Source organism: Lipophrys pholis (assembly GCF_963383615.2).
Source record: "Lipophrys pholis genome assembly, chromosome: 8".
In the NCBI taxonomy this organism is placed as follows: domain Eukaryota; kingdom Metazoa; phylum Chordata; class Actinopteri; order Blenniiformes; family Blenniidae; genus Lipophrys; species Lipophrys pholis.
The window spans coordinates 4094096-4115926 of NC_137630.1; the positions used below are offsets into that span (position 1 = coordinate 4094096).

The following is a 21831-nucleotide window of genomic DNA, read 5'->3' on the forward strand; positions in this document are numbered from 1 at the left end:
CCATTCTGGAACTCCACAGCATGAAATTTCACCTCTGTTAAATCTTTATTGATGAAATAAAATGAGACCAATCATGCCTTTGATTGTGTGGCTTTCAAAGTAAAGAATTATATTTTTTAAAGTAAAACTTAATGATTATGGTGTGCTGTATTTTCCCGTCACGATTGAGTATAAATGAAATCCAAACAGGCCTCATAAGTCACACTGGTGTATTGAGACACGTTTATTTTTCCATTTCAGATTAAATGTTTACATCTATCTTCTTTCTTTTCTTCATCACGGTATCAATTTTTACATTTTTTTATTCCGTTCCTCCCAAGTTTCGAACAAACTCTGAACTCTTCCTGTTCTCTATTTCTACTTTAAGTTCTACTCTGGATACTTTTATTTTTGGAGACATTTTTCTTGTTCGTCAGTTAAATACAATAAGGATTTTCTTTGGTATAGGAGCAACATTTTGATGTCACAGTAAAATCTAGTGGTCACACATCGTATGTACCGCTGATGACACTGACAGACAACGAGAAGAAGTTCCACCAGAAGTCCAAATAATATTGGAAATAATTTTTAGAAATAATGTGTTTAACTAGACAATTTCAGATGAGATGCTGGGTGTATGCCTGCTCCTCGCTGATCACTAGGATCCCCTCCATTTTAGGTTTTTCACCAAAATCCCATCCGCTTTGACTGGCAACGTTTTAGCATTTTTTGCAGTTTTTTGTGAGTTTTGCAGAAACGATTTAACAAAATTCAAATCACACTATTATTGATTTGTTTGTTCCGTTGCTCCCAAAAACTAGGATAGTAATCTTTACATGTTAAGAGGCAGGCACACAGAATTGATCATTTTATGATCGATAATAGAACAAAGAGTGGACTTGTATTGTCTCACATTTCTAATGAAGATGCAGCAGCTTATAGTTTGAACAGGCAGGGATCACTCTTTATAATTGTGCCTTGAGACTAATAAATCCTTGTATAGCTGTAACTGAAACAGTCTTTAGTCACTTTAAAATAAACGTATTCATTTCCCTTTTGATGGCCTAAAGTTTTATCTATGTGAGGTCATCGAAGGCACAATGCAATGGAACGAGCATTAAACACAAAAAGTACAGAAATGCCTGATAAATAATTCTTACAGTTGTAAAGCTCGTTTGTTTCAATTGAAGAAGCCATGCTTCTTATAAAGAACTTGCATTTTGGATGTGCCCGGTTGTACTCTGCTTACAGCCCGTGTTGTTGTACCTTGATTCTTACCTATTTCTGTGTCCCGTCTAGAGTGTAACTGTGACCCTCAGGGGTCCATCAGCTCGCTGTGTGACGTCCGCGGGGGCCAGTGTCGCTGTAGGCCCAATGTGATTGGTCGGCGCTGTGACCAATGTGCTCCGGGAACGTACGGGTTCGGCCCCTCCGGCTGCGTGGGTGAGAAACCCTCATTCAGAGGATTCCAACGCTTTATAGAGCAACTCAGTGAAATATGTGGACTTGGACCATTTCATGACACTGGTGTTGTAAAGGACGACATCAAGACCTAGATTCTGAAAAAGCACAATGTTTTTTTTCTGTGTAATAAAAAATCAATTGGAAAGTTTGACACGGACTAAAATTACATCGTATTTTATAACTAGTTAAAAAAAAAAAAACCTCCAAATAGGTTAAAATTCACAATGGGTGTCTTCTAGAACTTTTACGATCCTTTTGTCTCACCCTAATCACTACATGACATTAGTCAGGCAAAAATCAGAAAAGTGATGTGTTTTGTGATTGTTATTAACTTATTAGTTAGTAGTTTTGAAGAAACAAGAAAAAGCTTGAAGTGACCATATATGGTTACTTGGTCCATAAAGGGTTAAGACCCTTTATTTAACGTCAGCACTTTCATCACAATTAACAGAAAAGCTGTGCTGCTGGCGCCCTCGACTATGGAAGTGAATATGGCTCAAAAGTCAATTTGAAATGTTTTAACAGAAATGCTTTTTATCTTCAGATTAAACTGCATTTTTTGACTCATAAATAAGAATGAATAATGAATCATCCAAACTGCATTTAAATTTTCTTTTACAACACTGCTTATTCTGCGACTTGATTGAAATGAAAAGGAAAATGATGAATTTAATTTTAAAAAGACACTCCAGCAAATAGTGACCAAAATTCATTTAGAATTGTCAAATTTGAAAATTAAAATACATTAGCAAAAATGCTTTTTCATTTCACATTCTAATTTTCAAATTTGACATTTCAAAATGAGTTCTGTTCACTATTTGCTGGAGTGTCTTTTGAAAATTTAAACTTAAACGTCATTTTCTTTTTCATTTCAGTTAAGGCACAGAATTAGCAGTCTTGAAGAAGAAAATAAAAATGCAGTTTGGGTGATTGATTATTCATTTTTATTTATGAGTCAAAGAATGCAGTTTAATCCTAAAATGAAAAAGCTTTTTTCTGTTAAAACATTTCAAATTGACTTTTGAGACAAATTTGCTTCCATACCCTACTGCCTCTCAGTTCACATCTTCAAATACAAAAATTTCTTTATTCACCAACATCGTTTGTTCATGTTTCTACTTACTTACATTGCCCCCACCCCCACCCCCACCCCCACCCCCCAAATCTAGCCTGCGGCTGCAGCTTGGAGGGCTCAGTGACGCGGCTCTGTGATAAGTTCGGCGGGCAGTGCCAGTGCCGCCCCGGGGCGTTCGGTCAGCGCTGCGACGGCTGCCAGGGGGGCCACTGGGGGTTCCCCAGCTGCCGGCCCTGCCAGTGTAACGGCCACGCAGAGCAGTGCGAGCAGAGGACCGGGGCCTGCGTCCACTGCAGGGACAACACCGGGGGGGACAAGTGTGAGAGGTGAGGCTCCAGTGCAGGAGTGCAGAGACTCCGCTTCAGTTAAAGTGGGAACTGAAGTTCATCCAGGTCAAGTTTCACCCTCCAGATTGCTGTAAGAGTATTTCTGATATATTCTGATATTTCTGATAAAGTCATTGATGGATGGACACACTCAACACACGCTTCAGATTTTAAGTCTTAATCTTATATTTCTTTGATGTTTTAAAATCTACTTGAAGCCCGTTAGTCACTGTTGACTCATGAGGGGGTCCAGGACCTGGCCGGGAACCACTGATCTCCTAATGAAGTCGCTCAGTCAGAATAAGTCATTTTAAGATAGAGAAAAATACAGTTAGTCATCTAGAAGCTCACGATAAATAGATCAAATCTCTCTCTCTCTCTCTCTCTCTCTCTCTCTCTCTCTCTCTCTCTCTCTCACAACTTTTATTCCAGAAACAGACCTCTCAATACAAGGTCTTTGAAAGTAGAGTTACTGTAGGTCATTGTGCTCCATGTTAACTCAAACTGTAAAGTGGATCCACTGCTCCTGCTGCTCTTCCAGGCCGCCCCCATCAGGGGGCAGCAGACACAATGAGAAGAGAGGGCGGGTCCTACTGGAAGATCTGGAAGAAGTTTGAGAGCTTTGAAATATGTCTGGGATAAAAAAAATAAAAATTCTCAAACAGATCGTCACTCCTCAGTTTTAGTTTTCGTGGTGCTGGTTTGAACTATCTCTCGTAGAAGGAAAGTGTTCTTGACTTTTCACACATTTGATTTTGCAGTTCTTCACAGTTTCACATCCTCCAAACTTGTAGGGTTTTGTAGCAACACATCTTGGATTTTTACATGGCCTGTCTCTCTTGTTTTTTGCTCTAGGTGTGCCAATGGTTACTATGGTAACCCCATTCTGGGCTTAGCGTCTGGTGGTCAGTGTCGTCCATGCCCCTGCCCCGAAGGACCCAACAGTGGACGCCACTTTGCTGCGTCTTGTTATCAGGACAACCGGAACCGGCAGATCATCTGCAACTGCAACCAAGGATACACAGGTGATTCACTGTCATTCAACTCGTCTTCCCCCGGCTGTGATGATGGAGAAATCATGTGTCCATCACTGATTGGTGGTTGGGTTGGTGGAAAATGCAGCAGAATTACAGCCATTTAAACCTGATGGAGTACCTTTGATTAAGAAACAATGCTCGGGGCAGTGTAGCACAGCGTGCGGGGCCTGGAACATACAGAGCTTGCCATGTGTGTGCCATTCCCAGAAGGTTTTGATGAGTCTTTGACCACAGTTGCATAATCAGCGACAGAGACAGAGACTCAACTTCAGTCCTCAGGCTCCACTGCCCTGCATGTTTTCCTTATCTCCTGACTCCAGCACCTCCCTCATTCAAATTAATGAGCAATCGTCAAGCTCTGCAGAAGCTTAAGAATGAAGGAGATGTGGAAAGCTTGCAAGATTGTGGATCCTGAGAAAGACTGCCCGGACACCTGGGCAAGGTCCTGAAAGAACTATACTATATATTACTATACTTTCTTTTTCTGCCAAAACTGCTGCATTTCTGAAGGCCTAAACACGCTCGACCGTGCACAAAATATTGCTCACATATCAGAAGTGGAGAAATTGTTATAAATGGCTGTATTTCATGGGAATTATGCATATGTGTGCCAAAGTAGTCCGGCATTTTTCATTATGCTTGAATTGTTTTAAACAACCTCCTCCTAGGGGCTGAGTCCAAGACAGCTGAAATCTGGCCAGTTGCATCTACTGGTGAAAACGTATCAAAAAACTTAAAAGTCAAAGGGCGTGGCCAGGGCAGCCCCCTGAAAATCTGATGCTTCGCCATGAAACAGGAAGTGATGTGTAACCCTGCTCTTCATGCTGCAATCTGCCTTAAACTTCACCTGTGTCATCACAGTGCTGCCCTGAACACATCCATATGCTAATGTTCCCTCCACAGTCATAGCGCCACCTTGTGCTCGCAGGAATTTAAACTTTATTGGCACTGATGTATCATTGTGAGCCCGTTATCCATATTCACCTCAAATGTGGTGACATAGAGCTATACACCTTCATGATGAGTCATGAAGAAAGTGGTGACTTGTCATCGAATAGCGTGTCACTGGCGGCGTCATGACTGTAAGTATTTTGCCATGAAAATTGATATGTTTAGAATTCAGCTGCAAGTGATCCAGTATGCTCCAAACGTCAAATCCTGGACACCAGGCCTAGTCTGAAGACGTCCACACTCATGCATTCTGAAACAGTAATAGGGCCACCTATTGGTAACAGGAAGTTTAAGGGATTCTATTCACATACCATGGCTTCAAACTTTGTGAAATCCGCCTTGAGATTAGTAGAGATATGAAGCACATCAGGACACAAAAAAATGTCATGACATTAGTAATGAGCTCCTCCTCGGGGGTAAGTCCAAGAGACCTGAATCTGATAGGATGTCATCTGGCGGGACGTCCCAAGGCAGGTGGAGCCTACAAACTACTGAGCACAACTTTGAGTTTGAAATTCCAGAAAAAGTTGTAAAGCTGCCACATATTTCTTTAGACATTAGACAGTCTGTGTAAGCAAAGATGCTCAGCATGATGTCCCCCCTTCAGGATCTGGTGTTTTATCGAGCTGTATGTACACTTCTTCTTCTTCTTCTGTCTTAAGTGATAAAGGTGTAAGTCCAATAAGGTAAGAAGGACTGTAACCTGTCATTTCCTCCTTCCTTCTGTATTTATGGCACAGGTATTGTTAAACGCTCCGGGGCGACCATTTTTAAGCGTGAGTAATGTTGGTTGATCCCTTTCCCCTCCTCTTTTCTCCCTTCCCTGTCCTCCTGTATTTCACATCTTGCCCTCGACCAACCCTACCTCCACCTCACCGGTCCTGCCCCGCATGGCTTCAGCACCCCTCCCTTCAACGGTGCTATGCCATGGTGCACCCTGGAGTGAGACCTGGCTCAAAGAATGCATACGTTTTAAACACAGCAAACTAAATTTGAACCAGGACTGTTTCCATACAAGAACCAGACCCAGAATCATTACTCTCTGTGGTTGTGTTAGAATGTCACCAAAATACTAAAGTACAAAATGCAACAGAAAGGCTGTGAATGACGTGTGTAATGGAGTCTGAGTCTGGGTCAGCTTCTGCCTCTTGTGTTTGGAGGTTTAACTGTGAATGAATTCATGTTGAGAGGTGTTGAGTTTTTCCTTTCAGTGAGCATCAAGTTAACTTTTAGGTTTGCAGCCATGCTTTATAGGTAAACACAATATAGCTGTCTATAATCTACCAGAAACCCTTCCTGATGAATAATTACTTAATTTAGAAATAAAATATCAAGAGGCTCAAATGTTACACTGATAAACGTTTGGCCATAATTATCAGTCAGAAAGCAACAAGAGTTCACAGCTATTCTGCAGGTATCAAGGCCAGATAAAACTGTGACTCTGGTGAACATGAAATTTTCTGCTCCTCATTTCTTTCTTGTTCAAAATCTTCTTTATTGTGATTTTACAATCAGTGAAAAAGTAACATGTTACTCTCATAAGACCACTTTTTTGCAGTAACGAGTAATCAAACTATTTCCACTATTTCGTCTATAAAGCCGCTTTAATACCGAACAGAACAGCGGCAACACTATCACGTCGTATCAAACAGGAGATTAATCAGGCTGCTCCCTCGTTCATTCTCCTCAAACCGGACACGCACAAGCGTGCACTCACACGCACGAACACACACACACGCACACACACACACACACCATCTGTGAACACTGTGCTGATGCCTGTTGAGCTTGCAGAAGAGTCCACACTGTTTACTGGTTGCCATGGCAGCGCTCCAGCGGCCTGTTCATTGGCGGATTAACTGGAGTCTCTTAAAGTTTCCATATTATACAGGCGATCCCCTCACCCTCCACACCGGTCCTGCCACATGAGTGAGTGGAGAGGTGTCCTTCCTTCTGAGCAATATTGCTCGTCGAGCCAAGTTGGAGGAGAAGATTAAAATGTGTTGTTTTTCTTTAGGTAATTGCGTTTCGTCCTCCATGACCCTAAAAAGAGCCGCCAGAGGATTTGGTTCTAAATTGGTGTTTAAGACCTGAGACATTTTGTGAAAATCTTCCTTACAATATTTATTAAGGCAGGAGCAGGACCAGTACATATGAAGAAGAGAAGCTCAGCAACCTGACGTTTACCACTCAAGCCCATAAAGAGGTTGAATTGAGCCGTTTAAGTCAGTCTGAGTGTCTTCTGATAGAGAAAGATCTAAGTCCTCCTCCCATGCTGTCCTAGGTGTGACCATGGGGGCATGAAGATCCAATACGAGGCTTTGCAAGGCTGAAATTAGTTTGTTTTGTTTAATTAAATTAAAGAAATGAATGTATCAACAGTAGTTGTGTCTGTTGGTATTGAAGAGTTCGATAAGTGAGAGAGAACAAAATGCCTTGCTTGAAGGTACCTGAAATAATTTGACCTGGGAGATTGTGTCAAATGACTCATTACCTTCCTGATCCATTCTTGAATGACTGAGTCCTGAGTGGATGGTATAAATAGATGGTTTGATGTAATCAGGCTTAGGTCAGAAAAGCTGTGAAATCCAAAATATTTCCTAAATTGGGCCAATATCTTTGAAGAGTGTTTGACCGCCGGGTTCTTGGTGGATTTAACTGAAGAGGAGCGAGGGACAGAGAAATGCATGAATGGACATACAATATTGTTATACAAATGTAATTCCACCGTGTCCAGCCAGGACACTGAAAAAGACCAGAACGAGAGGCAGCGTAAGCGAGCAGCCCAGTAATAGAAGAGCTCAACCTCCGGGAGCTTTGCTTTCTTGGAGATAGGTCTTGTTTCCACGCAGTCGTTTTCCTGCCTTAGAGCTGCTGAAATGAAGGAGCCAGGGATGGGAGGCGGTAGAGCTTGGAAAAGATACAACAATGTAGGCAGGATGGACATTTTAATGAGTTAATACACTCCACCAAAGACATTGCTGAAGGTGTGACCACTTCTACTATTTGTTTGTTCTACAAGGCGAGAGCACTAACCACGTGTGGCCCTTCCTCATTAATGTGTTCTGTTATTTGATGACGCTTCCTCCTATCTGCACAACAATGAAAGAACTCGGGAATGTCAAAGTTTTTGTGTTCATGTTCCAGTCTGAAACAGTTTCTTTCATTGTTTTGTTTTTTTGGCCTATTTTGTATTATTTGTAATGTAGGCGCGAGATGTGAGGAATGTGCCCCGGGTTATTTTGGAAACCCGTCTCAGCCAGGAGGACGCTGCCAGCCGTGCCAATGCAACAACAACATCGACATGTCAGACATGGACGCCTGCGACCGGCAGACTGGAGAGTGCAGGAAATGTCTTTACAACACCGAGGGCCTCAACTGTGGCACCTGCAGGAGCGGCTACTTCGGGGACGCTTCCAGACGCAACTGCAGGAGTGAGTAAGAAATAACGCTTAAATCTCATTGTTTTAAAGACGCAGCAAACCGATTTTCTCTCACCTGTTCAGAGTGCACGTGTAACTTCCTGGGCACGGACCGCAGCCAGTGCATGGAGCGGGAGGACTGTGTGTGCCAGCGCTCCACGGGTCAGTGCCAGTGCCTGCCAAACGTCACCGGCTTAACATGCGACCACTGCGCCCCCAACCACTGGAACCTGGCCAGCGGGAGGGGCTGTGAGGCCTGTGGCTGCGACCCCAACAACTCGGTCACGTCCTCCTGTAACGAGGTAGCAGCTGATCCCTCAGCCTCTTGTTCACAACATGAATGTAGGTGTGACGTGGTGTCTTTGTTTGTGATGCAGTTCACCGGCCAGTGTCAGTGTCGTGACGGCTTTGGAGGGAAGACCTGCACAGACTGTCAGGAGAACTACTGGGGAGACCCCAGGACGCAGTGCAGAGGTCAGAAACAGAACACACCTTCTCAGAAAGGAGAACCTTTACAGTTCTATTCAGACAGCTGCACATCCCAACTTTCAATTCCAGTGAAGTCAAACAGCCATGTGAACAAACAGAGCAGCAGTCTAAGCAGGGAAGCCCAGACTTCCCTCGCCCCAGACTCTTCCTCCAGCTCTTCCGGTGGGACCCCAAGGCGTTCCCAGGCAAGCCGAAAGACATAGTCCCTCCAGTGTGTCCTAGGTCTGCCCCGAGGCCTCCTACCGGAGGGACATGCCCGGAACACCTCTCTAGGGAGGCGTCCGGGGGGCATCCCAAACAGATGCCGGAGCCTCAGCTGGGTCCTCTGGATGTGGAGGAGCAGCGGCTCTACTCCGAGCTCCTCCCTGGTGACTGAGCTCCTCACCCTATCTCTAAGGGTGCGCCCAGCCACTCTACGGAGGAAATTCATTTCAGCCGCTTCTTTCCGGGATCTCCTTCTTTCGGTCATGACCCAAAGCTCATGACCATAGGTGAGGGGAGGAACGAAGATCGACTGGTAAATCCAGAGCCTCGCCTTTTGGCTGAGCTCTTTCTTCACCACGACGGACCGATACAGCGACCGCATAACTGCAGACGCTGGACCGATCCGCCTGTCGATCTCACGCTCCATCTTCCCCCCACTCCTGAACAAGACCCCGAGATACTTGAACTCCTCCACTTGGCACAAGGGCTCCCCACCGACCTGAAGAGGGCAAGCCACCTTTTTCTGGTCGAGAACCATGGCCTCGGATTTAGAGTTGCTGACCCTCATCCCAGTTGCGTCACACTCGGCTGCAACCCGCACCAGTGCACGCTGAAGGTACAGGTTTGAGGAAGCCACCGGGTCCACATCATCTGCATTAAGCAGAGAAGAGATCCTGTGGTCCCCAAACCGGACCCCCTCCGGTCCCTGGCTGTGCCTAGAAATTCTGTCCATAAAAGTTATGAAATAGAACCGGTGACAAAGGACAGCCCTGCCGGAGGCCAACGTGCAACTGTTCTAGATTTATGGGAATTCACACAATTGACACAAATGTACAAACTGTGGGCAACAAGCACCGACTAACATTATGAGCTTGTTAACCGAGGCAAAAAAAGTCCAGAGCTGCTGGGATTCTGGGATTGAAGGGAGATGAATGAAACCAAAACCAAAGCACATGTTCGCAGCGTCTCCATATTCACCATCTTCTTGGTTTCCCTCCCAGCATGTGACTGCGACTGGCGTGGGATTGAGACTTCTCAGTGCAACCGGGTGACCGGTCACTGCGTTTGCCAGCAGGGAGTGTCCGGTGTGCGCTGTGATCAGTGTGCCAGAGGCTTTGCTGGTCAGTTCCCTCACTGCCAGCCCTGCCACCAGTGCTTCGGGGACTGGGACCGCATTGTGCAGGTGAGGAGGACAGATGCAGCCAAACCTTAAGCCAGCAGAGATCCTGACGCAGTGTATTTTCTTGATGATTGATAACGTTTTTTGTGTCACTACCAGGACTTGGCCGTGCGTACCAAGACTCTGGCAGAGCGAGCCCTTGAGATTCAGACCACCGGGCTCACCGGGGCCTATGAGAAAGCCTTCAGAGACCTTGAGGAGAAACTAGCACAGGCTCAGGGGATCGTCAATGCCCGTAATGCTACTGCTACAGCCGTCGCTACGCTAATGGAGCTCATTGAAGACCTGAGGTAAAGCTCTGATTTTAATACAAAAAAAACCAAAAACATTTGCTTTGTGTCCTAAAAATTTCCTTTAACATATTTCCCAGAACACAGATTGGTGAAACCACAGATAACCTAAACCGTCTGGAAGGAGACTTAACTATTGTCCAGGACAGCAACTCTGAGGCCAGCAAGGAGCTGAGCGCTCTGGAGAGAGAGGCGAAAGAACTGAACCTGACTTCAGAGCAGCTCCACCGCCAGCTGGACATCCTCAAAAACTCCAACTTTCTTGGTGAGAACAGGGACCACCCCCGCACCATTTCAACAAGCGAATACCTGATTCCTGTTTTCCACAAGCAGTGGTGAAAATGTTCCTCCTTCCTTTTAGGGGCATACGACAGCATCCGCAGCTCCTACAATAGGTCTTGGGACGCAGAGCGACGGGCCAACGAATCAACCACCACCAGGCCCAGCACAGTTAGCCAATCAGCAGACACCCGCCGCCGCACAGAGCGCCTCATCGCCACCAAGAAAGACGACTTCAACCGCAAAAACGCTGCAAACAAGCGTGCGCTGGGAGACCTGAACACCAGAGCTCAGGGCCTGGACATGAAGAAGATCAATGAGAAGGTCCGACCTGTTCAGAACAGAGCTGTTTTGTGATTAGCAGGACCTACGGTCACCCAGAAGGGTCACCGCGGCAGGCTAAAGCCAACAAACAAAATCACGAGCCTGACGAGTCATGACACAAGATTCTAAACTTCACAATACAAATGTTTCAATAACAAATTTTAAAGAAGCAGAACATCACCACAACTATCATCAGATTGATAACTGGCATATTAACATCTTTTTGTTTCCCATTAACTTTTATGCTCGGACCTATTATTATAAAACAAGATGATTCATACACAAAAACACAAATAAACTGAACTGAACAAGTGAGATTTAGCAACAAAATTGCTTTAAACAACTACTAAAACTTTATTTAACAAGAATACAGAAAGCACTTCGTGATTTGGTTTGATGCCTCGGGCTTTTTTATGATAAAGAATATATACTGCTAGAACAAATAAATGTATGTAAATACTTAAAATATATATAAGCAGTGTAAATCAGTTGTGATGCATATATTTGAACACTAGATGGCGTTCATGCATGAAGATCCAAAGCAGATGGAGATTTATCTTTGTAATTGCAGCAAAGTTTCTGAAAGGATCGTGTAAATGTACACATGATGGACAGAAGTATCAAATAGACAAGTCCTAATACAACTTTTGGAAAGAATACAGTCAACAACAGTTATTGACACAACATCTGTATATACAAATTACATCTTTTTTTTCTTAGGTTTACTTCCTTTGAGAGCAATAACTGTAAATCCCATGAAAATGAAGAACGTACATAATGTGCTTTATGCCACCAGATCTGCGGCGCCCCGGGTGATGCCCCCTGTGGAGAGAGCCCTTGCGGGGGCGCCGGTTGCCGAGACGACGAAGGAAACCGTCACTGTGGAGGGCTGAACTGTAACGGCGCGGTGGCGGTGGCGGACTCCGCCCTGGAGAAAGCCAAACACGCAGAGAAGGAGCTGAACAAAGCCATGGGGGAGGTGGAGGGGCTGTTTACCAAGGTGTGCAGCGGAAGAAAGTGAAATACTCGTCAAACCGTTGGTTTCCATGCACAAATGAATGCTCACTTGTTTCTGCCTTCTCTGTCCCCCTTCACAAAATGAGCCGTTAATTTTCTTGACATGTGATGGTTAGTTGTGTCATAACTGCAGCAGTAGCTGAAATCTAACATCTATTTAGTAGAGATGAACCAAACATAGCAGAACCTCCAACTCAGCCGCCATGCGTCATGTCTAAGTGTTGGATCCTGATTCAGTTCACGGTTTTGTTGAGTCTTTTTGCTTCGACAGCTCGAGTGTTTTCACATCTAACTGGTACAGACGAGAGTCTCACGGAGCAGCCACGGAGATTTGCTCGTCTATAGAAATATAAATAGTCAATGTACAACACTGTAAAACGTATGTCATATTTAATTTGATTTAAGTCGAGCATCAAATCTTCCCACAGACACGGAGCTTTTTCTTATAACTGAACATCCTATAAACAAACTCGCTTTCAGTTGTAATTTTCTAAATACGGTTTCCAAGAGAGAAAAAGTAGGTAAAGCTTAAAGAAAGACATTAACTGAGTTTAACTGCAACTAACTATCTGACAATGAAACCAATGAGGGCATATCTTCAAATGACTGCATTAACTCAAACCTACCTCCAGGTGTCACTGTGGTTCATTCCAAACCATAAAACTTCAAACTGTGCAGCTCAAACACAGAATGAGAGGCCTCACATAACTTTATTTGCCCACTTCTATCAATGAAAAACAAGCAGAACTGAAGATTTACGGATTCTTGTAGCTGCACCAGTTTGCTGTTTTTGATCTTTGTCAATTTTCTGGTCTTCCATTCAGGTGGCCGAGGCAAAGACGAAGGCCGAGGAGGCCAAAGGTAAAGCCCAAGCTGCTCTGGATAAAGCCACCGCCACCAAGAACAAGGTGGAGCGCTCCAACAACGACCTGCGAGACCTCATCAAGCAGATCAGGGAGTTCCTCACTCGTGAGTCTAATCACAGCTTGACTCGTCTCACGATGCCACTGAGTCCGGCCTCCTGTGTCTCTGCTGTAACGTCTCACCGTGTGTTTGTCTCAGAGGAGGGAGCCGACCCGGACAGTATCGAGGCGGTGGCCAACCGAGTGCTGGAGCTCTCCATCCCCGCCTCGCCGCTCCAGATCAGACACCTCGCCGATGAGATCAAGGATCGGGTCCGCAGCCTCTCCAACGTGGACTCCATCCTGCAGCAGACGCAGGACGACGTGCGGCGGGCCGAGCAGCTGCTGCTGGATGCCAAGAGGGCCAGGTAGCTACTCCGGAGCCCAAACACAAGCTGCATGAAGCTTCTCTCCCGTGACGCCCTGCTGTCGTTCAGGCATCGCGCCGAGGGGGTGAAGACCACGGCCGAGACGGTGAAACAGGCCTTGGCGGACGCAAAGACTGCTCAGACTTCTGCAGAGAAAGCCATCGCCAAAGCCAAAGCTGACATCGGGGAGACGGAGAACCGACTGGCAGAGGTTACACACATTACAATGTTAAAGCAAACACGACTGTTGGCTGCTTTCTGCTTTCTGTAAATATTGTGAAAAAACTTTCTTCTTTTTTTTTTACCAACATTCAAATTCTAAAGCACTTAAGAAAAGCAGCATCCAACTGATGTGAAAACTTTATGATGAAGTGTGTACCTGCAGGTTGTTACACACCTGGTACTTCGATATAAGGTCCTGCAAGGTCCTGAAAAATTAGATCTAAGTTTATTTAGCAACGTAAATACATACGGTGAGCAGTACAGAGAGCGGAGAGAGAGACAGCGGCTCCACAACTGTTTTCATGGACAACTAAGGCCCCGTTTACACGACAACGAATTCGAGTGTATCCGCAAAACTTTCTTCACTTTTGGGGGGTCCGTTCACACGATACCAGTGTGTTGATCCACTGTATCCGTAAAGTTTTTAATCCGGCTCCCAAGGTGGAAAGATTCTTTCACTGTCACTAATCCCCCCTGGAGAGACTGATGGAGGCTAGAGAGCCTGTTACTGCACATCTCCCCCTCCCTCCTGCTTATCCAGTTGTAAACAAACATGGCCGACCCTTAGTGGTACGACCCGCGGTCCATAGTCTAGTTTTATGGTCCAGATCAGTAGTTTAATAGTTGAGACTCTCCCTGATATCATCTGATGTGTCATCAGTCCATACGGATGTCAGGTTCTCTCCATTTTTTTCATGTTTATAGTGTTTTGTTCTCTGCACACGTCTGTGTAGTTTCATTACAAATTCAAGCAACAGCGCCCTCCAGTGGCCTGGCAGACTAACTACATTGTTTCTGTGTCCGCTGCTGCAGTGGAAACGCACTACTTTTTTTTAGTGGATTAGGTGTTCTCACGTGAAACGTTGTCGTGTAAACAGGGCCTTAATACCAGATTACTATTGGGAAATCAGTAATGCAGTTACTCTTTTCCCAATAGTAATCTGGTACCTCCCTTATCATGCAGAGCTATAAGTACCAGGATTACGTGACAAAAACAAACCAATCCTACATGATCCGTTTGTCTTCTGACGCTGCTCACAGATCGAATCAGAGACGTCGAACAGTGAGAAGGACCTAAATGACGCCATGGGCCGCCTCGACACGTTAGGGCGCGAGCTCAACGCCCTGAAAACCAAACGAGCCAACAACAGCATGGCTGCAGCGCGCGCCGAGGAGACCGCCACCATGGCCCGAGACAAGGCCAACGAAGCCAAGCAGGTGAGCGCCGGCTGCTCTCAGTCCTCCCGAGTCAGACGGCGACTGCGACACGTCTGCTTCACGATCTTTGGTTTTGCTCTGCCTGCTGTGTTACTCAGATTCTGGACGGGCAGCTGACAGACAAATACCACGAGGTGCAGCAGCGAGTCGACACCAAAGCCAAAGCCGTGCAGGACGCCAAGAAGAAGGCCGAGAGTCTGAGGGACGAAGCCAAAGACCTGCTGAAAGACGCACAAGACAAGCTGCTGAGGCTGGCCGGTACGAACTCAGGAGTTAATAACCCTGGCTGCTTGTTCATCACTCTGGGTGCATGGCGAGGAAGAAACAATCCAGTGAAAATGGCTTTAAAAAAATGTTCATTAAAAGTAAATTCAGACTTTTCACCCAGACGATTGAGATAATGTTACGTTACTGCGGCTACAGGAAGTGTGGATCTCATTCCTGATGGCTGATTTGTGACCGTTTGGTTCTTATTCCCGGTTCAACACAAAAACATTCGCCCTGCTTCCCACAGAGCTGGAGAAGAGCTACGAGGAAAACCAGCGGCGGCTGGAGGGGAAGGCGCGGCAGCTGGACGGCTTGGAGGACAAGATGAGAGGAATCCTCAACGACATCAACAAACAGATCCAGATCTACAACACCTGCCAGTAACGGCGAAGCACAGAGCTCCACCAACCTCCGCTTCCTCCAGCCACAGGAACATACTTAATGTGTATCTCTGCATTTATTTGGAAAAGAATCTAGAATGTATGTGTTTGGTTTTGTTTTTCTCATTGAAAATATAGATCATTAAAATCAAAAATGCACAGATGTGGAAGAAATAGACGAATCCAAACGAACAACAGCAGATTTCTTCCAATGATATTTGAATATTAACGTTGAAATGACGGAGTAGTTGTTGGTTGTTGTAATATATTCATCCACACGACATGCAAACTGCAAATCCACGGTTTTAAAAGCTTTAGTGTGTTTTGTTTTTCTATGTAAAGGATTCTGTTCCACAGCGGGACGTTTCATCCGAATATCTCAGTGTTTTTAAAAGGACTGTTAGTCGGAGAGCTGCGCTCCTCCTTCCTACTGCAGCAGGAAACACAACAGCTTCAGGTCCACCAGACGAGACCTTCAGGATGTTAGTCTGAGAGCCTCAGACGTGCTGGTTGGTGGTTTGCAGCAGAATTTTCTCTTTTTTCTCTTTTTTTTTTTCCAAATAAGCCAAAACAATGAGTGCAAGGGTGTCGTGATCTTGTTGTTATGACGACGTGAAGCTTTGACGGGAGTCAAAGCACCGCACTCCTCCAGGAATCCTGCCATGGTTTCACATCAGAGGAAGTAGTCATCATCGTCTTGCAAACTTTACGAGGAAGATCAAGGCCGGAAGCTGTTGGCCTCGCTGAGCCTTGCTGAGCCTCGCTGAGCGTCGCTGAGCGTCGCCGACGGCTCCAGTACAGCAAAGCTTTTCTGTGTCGGAACGTAAATAAAAGCAGCTCATCAGTGTTTTTGTTGACTGTCAGGAAGCCAAAGAAGAGCTGGACAGAGAGTCCCTCGCTGACTGACTGAGTGTTGGCCTGTCGTGGCTCTTAAAGGAACATGTGCGACACGCTGAGGGGACGAGGGGAGTCTGATCGAGCCTTAAACTTCCGGCATTACCAACAACTTAGCGTTCGCATGGAAGCTTGTTTTTATTTCAGAAACCAAAAGTTGAAGCTCGTCTCTCGCTCAGCCGCAGCCCCGTGTCCCATCGCCGAAATACCAAAAGAAGCCTTTGCAGAAAGTTTTGCAGAACGTCTGTTGTGAATAAAAGTTACCCGACTCAGCGTTTCTTTCAGCCTGTGTGTCACGCGTCACAATTAAGAATACACACTCGTGATGTGAAACGTCTCCATCGGTTTCATCTCCTCACCTCACGTTCTGCTGTCCGATGGCGATTGTTTTCACCGTCAGGTCTGCGGAGGTGTGACGTCTACCGTTTCTGTTTCTGAGCTCCGTGATGAGACCTTGACCTGCGTCCCCTAGAGAGACTGTCCCTCTGCAGGCCACCTGATCACCGGTCCATCCATCTTCTCGTCCTGCTTCATCCGAGGGAGAAATCGGACTGACGGTTTGGATCCAACCCCAGTCCACCGTGGACGAAGAACACACTCAGACCGAAACTCGATTTAGAACCACGTATTGACACGTATACACATGTTTTTGGACCAAGAAAGAAAATTGGAATATCCAGAAAAAAACCAAAGGAGAAATCAAAATTCCAACAATAAAATTAGAAAAGATTTCTTTTTAAAAACACACATGTAAACAGTGTGGAAGTACTTTCAGCTACTTTTTCACATTTTAAGCTCAAATCTTAACATCCTCTCATCTCGTTTTAAACCATGAACACACTGGAAGTCCAAACAGGCCTGTGGCGCCTCCTGGTGGTTAATTCTAAGATCTACACCCAAACCACTGCAGCTGCCGTTTAGCACAAAGAGGTGAGACACTAATGTCACGAGAAGAGTTTGCTTCTGTTCAGGTGAAGTATTTTCCTCATTGTAAGAGTCATTCTTCATTTTGACTGTTTATTATGTCTCTTTTCATCCTCTGTCTTTGTAACTGGAGGAATTCTTAAAACTCATCTCTCCATTTCCTGAGCTATAAGATAATCACAGTTCTATTCATCTCATTGTTGGTTTGATGCGGAATCATCTGGGCGGCACGCACCGTCTACACTCATCCACCACTTCCACTTCTGATCACTCCCACACTAATCTATTCATTTAGTCTTTTCTTTGATTAGTGAATTCAAGCGAAATAAAATGTTTTTATCACTGAAGTCCAGTGTATTGTCAATTAGTGCCATGGCTTTGGATCAACAAGGATATATTAAATGAAAGTAGGTGCATCTAGAAAGCAGTCTTCAGTTATTATGTTCAGAATCTTTACTTCTTTTCTGCCAACATTCATATAAATGTTTCATATGAAGCATTTGGCTGTAAGAACAACAATACCAGTCAACACTACCACAGTTTCACTGTCATTAACAGGCTGGTAGGATAAGACAGCACTCAGTCAATCATTTGGATCCAGAACATTGTCCAGAAATAGTCCAGGTCCCACATTAAAAGTCTCCTGACTGAAGGCTGAGTGGTGCAGAAGATTCCCCAGAACTATTGTTGCCAAAACACCAGTAAGCAACAAGTGTTTGTTCAAGAGTAGAGTCTGTGATCACACCTGTTGGAACACCGAGGTTACCCCAGGTTACAGACTCCGGGCCCGCGAAACATTACAGTGCTTCTTCTTTGGTGTATGCAAACTTAATTTGTGAGAACCTCATTGTGTTGATCATACTGAACTCCTCCAGTGTTACAGGATACATTTGTTATTGAATTTGTTCAATTGAAAATAAACAGAATAGAATTCAATTGTATTAAATTAATAGAATTTTATTACAAAACAAATTAATTTAAGAAATTAACTGAATTTTGCTCAGTCAAATTGCAATTATTTAACTTAAAGTCACCTCAGTTTCATCGTTTTGAGTTGATTTTAATGGACTCCTAAGAAATGAGCCGGTTGAATTGAAATAGATTGAATTGGTTTTAGTTGAAGTTGCTTGAAAAGAACAAATTCAATTAAAAAATATATACATTTGCTGAATTCAGTAGCAGTGGACGAAACTGAGCAGAATCCAGTTTACTAAACATAAAATAATTCAGCTGGTTGATTTTAATTGTGTTGAGTCGAAATGTAGTTTATTCAATTAGAACAGAGAGAGAGAGAGAGAGAGAGAGAGAGAGAGAGAGAGAGAGAGAGAGAGAGAGAGAGAGAGAGAGAGAGAGAGAGAGAGAGAGAGAGAGAGAGAGAGAGAGAGAGAGAGATCACGTGAACGCGCCAGGCAGGAAGCGTCCTCTCGGGCACGGCTCTGGCTCGAGCTCTGTTCCGGCCGGGCAGCGGTGGATTTGGTTCCAAACAAACAGTCGCTCCGCTCCCCAGAGACCGAATGACACCGATGGACTGAGCCGGCTCTCCGTAGTTGTCTCGGTTTGTTTCATTTGGAATATCAAACAATAAGTCTTCAGAAATGGGCCCCGGATGAAGTGAGGAACCTTCCAGAAGCCGTGCGGACTGCGGGGTTTGGAGTCCGGGCAGGAGCCGCGGCCCGCAGCCGTCAAGGAGCTTAGCAGCCCCGGCGTGGCTCCTATTGTGTGGTCAGACGGAAGTTTCTCCGCACTGAAGCCCCGTAAGTCTTCTCTTCTACCGGCACCTCATAGCGGGCATTCCACCCTGGGAGGGCCGCCTGGTGTCACCTGATGCCATGTTTGTTTTGTTTGTTTTGTTTGTGGGAAACAAGCCGATCCGCGGCTGTTAGCATGCAGCTAATGTCATTAGCGCCCCGGGTGTGTGGGAGCGCTCGATCCTTCGCCCTGTGCGGCGCTGTGCGGGGACACAGTGTTGTGTTTGTGAGCAATAACCTTAAATAACCTACAGGCGTTTTGTTGTGGTTTCATGCTGCTCAACCGAGTCCGCGTTTTATTATCCGTTAGAATGTAACGTTCAAGTCGGCGTACAAAGATGAGAAGACGCTAAGTCACGTGACAGCAACACGCTCGTGTATTTAGAAATAAACGAACCTTTGTAGTTGGGTTTAGCCAGGTTAGCTTGTGAGCTAACGAGCCGAAAGCTCCGGGGACAGAAACTCTGTCAAACTGTCTGTTTCTCAACTCAGCCTCGCCGCCGGCTGTGCTTTCAATAACATGTTTTATCTCAAATCAAACGAGACGAACGATTTAGTGGCTGTTCTTTGTCATCTGTCCCTGCTAGCAGCTAACTGTGGCTATGCTAAGGAAACGAGCTCGTCGTTACATCGTGTAACGTTCAGTAACACTTCTTCACTATTATTATTATTATTGTGATATTGGGATGCAATGAATTATTGTTATTATAATGACTATTATTATTACTATTGTTCTTATTATTTGTACCTCCCTCCTTATGATTGACGACGTAATTGTCCTTTATATTTTCTGCTCAGAGTTTGATAAACTTCCAAACTCCAAAACCCCAAACGTGCGAACTGTGGGCACACAAACAAATGCATAAACGAACCTACCAACCTACCAAATATACAAATTGCATCCAAACATAAATGTTCTTTACTAATGATGTATATGAAATATCTTTTCACCTTATCGTGCTATTCTAACCCCTGCAAACAATGAAGTGTCTGTTGTAAATTGTTATATACGGCTATAAACTGCCATAGACAGTTATAAATCGTTGTGACTGCTATTTATGGGGCAGCGTGGCTCAGCGGTCGTCTTCCAATGAGAAGGTTGCAGGTTTGAGTTCCATCCAAGTGTTCTGAACCCCAAATCGCTCCCAATGGAGTGATGGCGCCTTGCATGGCTGCACCCTCCATTACCATATTTACTGTTTTATACAGGTTAAGTTGACTGTTAAACTCTTTAACCCTACATGAATTAAATCCCTTAACTAAGGTTGTGTTTTGAAGAGAGCGAGAAACCGGACGTGTGTACGCAGCCACGTCATGACTTTAGGTGACTGACGTCACAGATACGCTCACAAAGCTCCGACTGTAGTAACACGATATACTGTTTACACGGACTATGATCAGAACAAACCCTGTACTACACTACCTCCTCCAATCGGATTGGAATTCTGAAGAGATTGTGCAAATATGATCAGACTGAAGTGTTTATATGGCGGGTCGGCATTTAATCTGGTTAATTTTGGTCCATCTAACACAGCTAGTGACAGACGAACAGGAAGTCCGCCATTTTGCGTGAAATTGTTCTAATGATTTGCTCCCAGGGGTAATGTAAACAATCTGAAATCTGGCCCGTATAAACATCATACCTTCCTGATGAAAAACCATCAAAATCTTCCGGAATAGTCCAGGGCCGTGGAAATGACGGCCACCTGAAAATCGATGCATCGCCATGAAACAGGAAGTGATGAGTAACTCAGTTCTCATCATCACAGTGCCGCTTTGAACACATCTGTATGCTAATATCCATTCGCAGTTATAGCGCCACCTTGTGGTAGCAGGAATCTGAAAATTTTTGACACTATGGTGTACTATTGTCATCCTACGTTTCTATCACGCCCTGACATGCACCAAACCTCGGCATGCACCACGTTCTAGCATGCGTGGGTTTGAGGAGCTGTTCAACGCTCCTTGCAGCTTTAATTGTAAATGACTCTTCTGATTGGCTGGTGTTGTTTCCACTTCTACCTTCAGAAAATCCTGTTGTATAAATGACAAATCTCTATAACTACAGACACAAATTCAGTCTATTCTTAGGATACTTCATTGTTATTTTCTGCCTCCATCACGTTTTTCCTCAGTCGGTATCAAATTCAAGATGTCTGGAATGAAATAAAGCCTTCTCCATATCGATGATCAATATTCAGCAGCAAAGCAACAGTTCTCTCTTCAAGTCTTTCTGGAATAGTGAATGAATATGGAAAAAGTAATTGCTGCCTTTTGTTTTGTAATGTAAACGGTGAAAGAGTAGCCTCACTGATACACTTTAAAAAAAACTTAAAACATCTGTACTTCAGTCTTTGGGTTTACGTTTTTCTGTACCCATTGTGGACTCTGAGGTCTCCAGCACCGTTTTGAACAGAGACACATGTGACAGTACATCATGAAATCCTCCCAGTTGTTCTAATTGGGTTAATGAACGAGGAACTTATTCTTCCTCTGCATGTTGTGAAGAGAGGAGCGGCAGTGCTGCTCAGAGCCTCCACTGGGTGCTCTCTGTTCCATTGCATTCTCACAAACGTTTTCTCCACATTTTCTGATTGTCCAGATAGTGAGAAAGACGCCCGCAGCGGCATAGCCAAATGCTGTTCAGCCAAAGGACTCTGTCATAACCAAATCAGTTGGTGGCCAAATGAGTGAAAGTATGTTGCCTAGCAACCATGTCTTCATTCAAACCTGGCGTTGACGTGTTTTGGGTGATCTGATGTGACAAGCTCTGATGCAGCCTGCTTACCGTGTATTTAGTTCTGGAAAGCATTCCCAACACATTCTGTTCACATTACAAAGCCTCTGTGGTCAGATGCTCCATGGCCTGCA

General features: G+C 44.8%; 2 protein-coding genes across 5 annotated transcripts in view; both read left to right on the forward strand.

Annotated features, from left to right (window-relative positions):
• lamb2 (laminin, beta 2 (laminin S)) overlaps positions 1–16571 on the forward strand; it is an 81692-nt gene extending 65121 nt beyond the window's left edge. Inside the window, exons 19-36 of the mRNA XM_080469521.1 lie at positions 1279–1422; positions 2613–2844; positions 3700–3869; positions 5573–5608; positions 8042–8266; positions 8339–8556; positions 8632–8728; positions 9949–10130; positions 10227–10417; positions 10498–10682; positions 10779–11020; positions 11817–12020; positions 12862–13006; positions 13100–13307; positions 13377–13518; positions 14571–14747; positions 14846–15005; positions 15262–16571. Coding sequence (XP_080325647.1) covers positions 1279–1422; positions 2613–2844; positions 3700–3869; positions 5573–5608; positions 8042–8266; positions 8339–8556; positions 8632–8728; positions 9949–10130; positions 10227–10417; positions 10498–10682; positions 10779–11020; positions 11817–12020; positions 12862–13006; positions 13100–13307; positions 13377–13518; positions 14571–14747; positions 14846–15005; positions 15262–15398 — 3095 coding nt within the window. The 3' untranslated portion in view covers positions 15399–16571. The remainder of the gene's footprint in view (positions 1–1278; positions 1423–2612; positions 2845–3699; positions 3870–5572; positions 5609–8041; positions 8267–8338; positions 8557–8631; positions 8729–9948; positions 10131–10226; positions 10418–10497; positions 10683–10778; positions 11021–11816; positions 12021–12861; positions 13007–13099; positions 13308–13376; positions 13519–14570; positions 14748–14845; positions 15006–15261) is intronic.
• A 2091-nt stretch (positions 16572–18662) lies between these two features.
• Positions 18663–21831, forward strand: part of usp19 (ubiquitin specific peptidase 19) — a gene marked incomplete at its 3' end in the record, with an annotated part of 35680 nt that continues 32511 nt past the window's right edge. For all 4 annotated transcript variants that reach the window (XM_080469384.1, XM_080469385.1, XM_080469386.1 and 1 more), the window contains exon 1: positions 18663–18966. The remainder of the gene's footprint in view (positions 18967–21831) is intronic.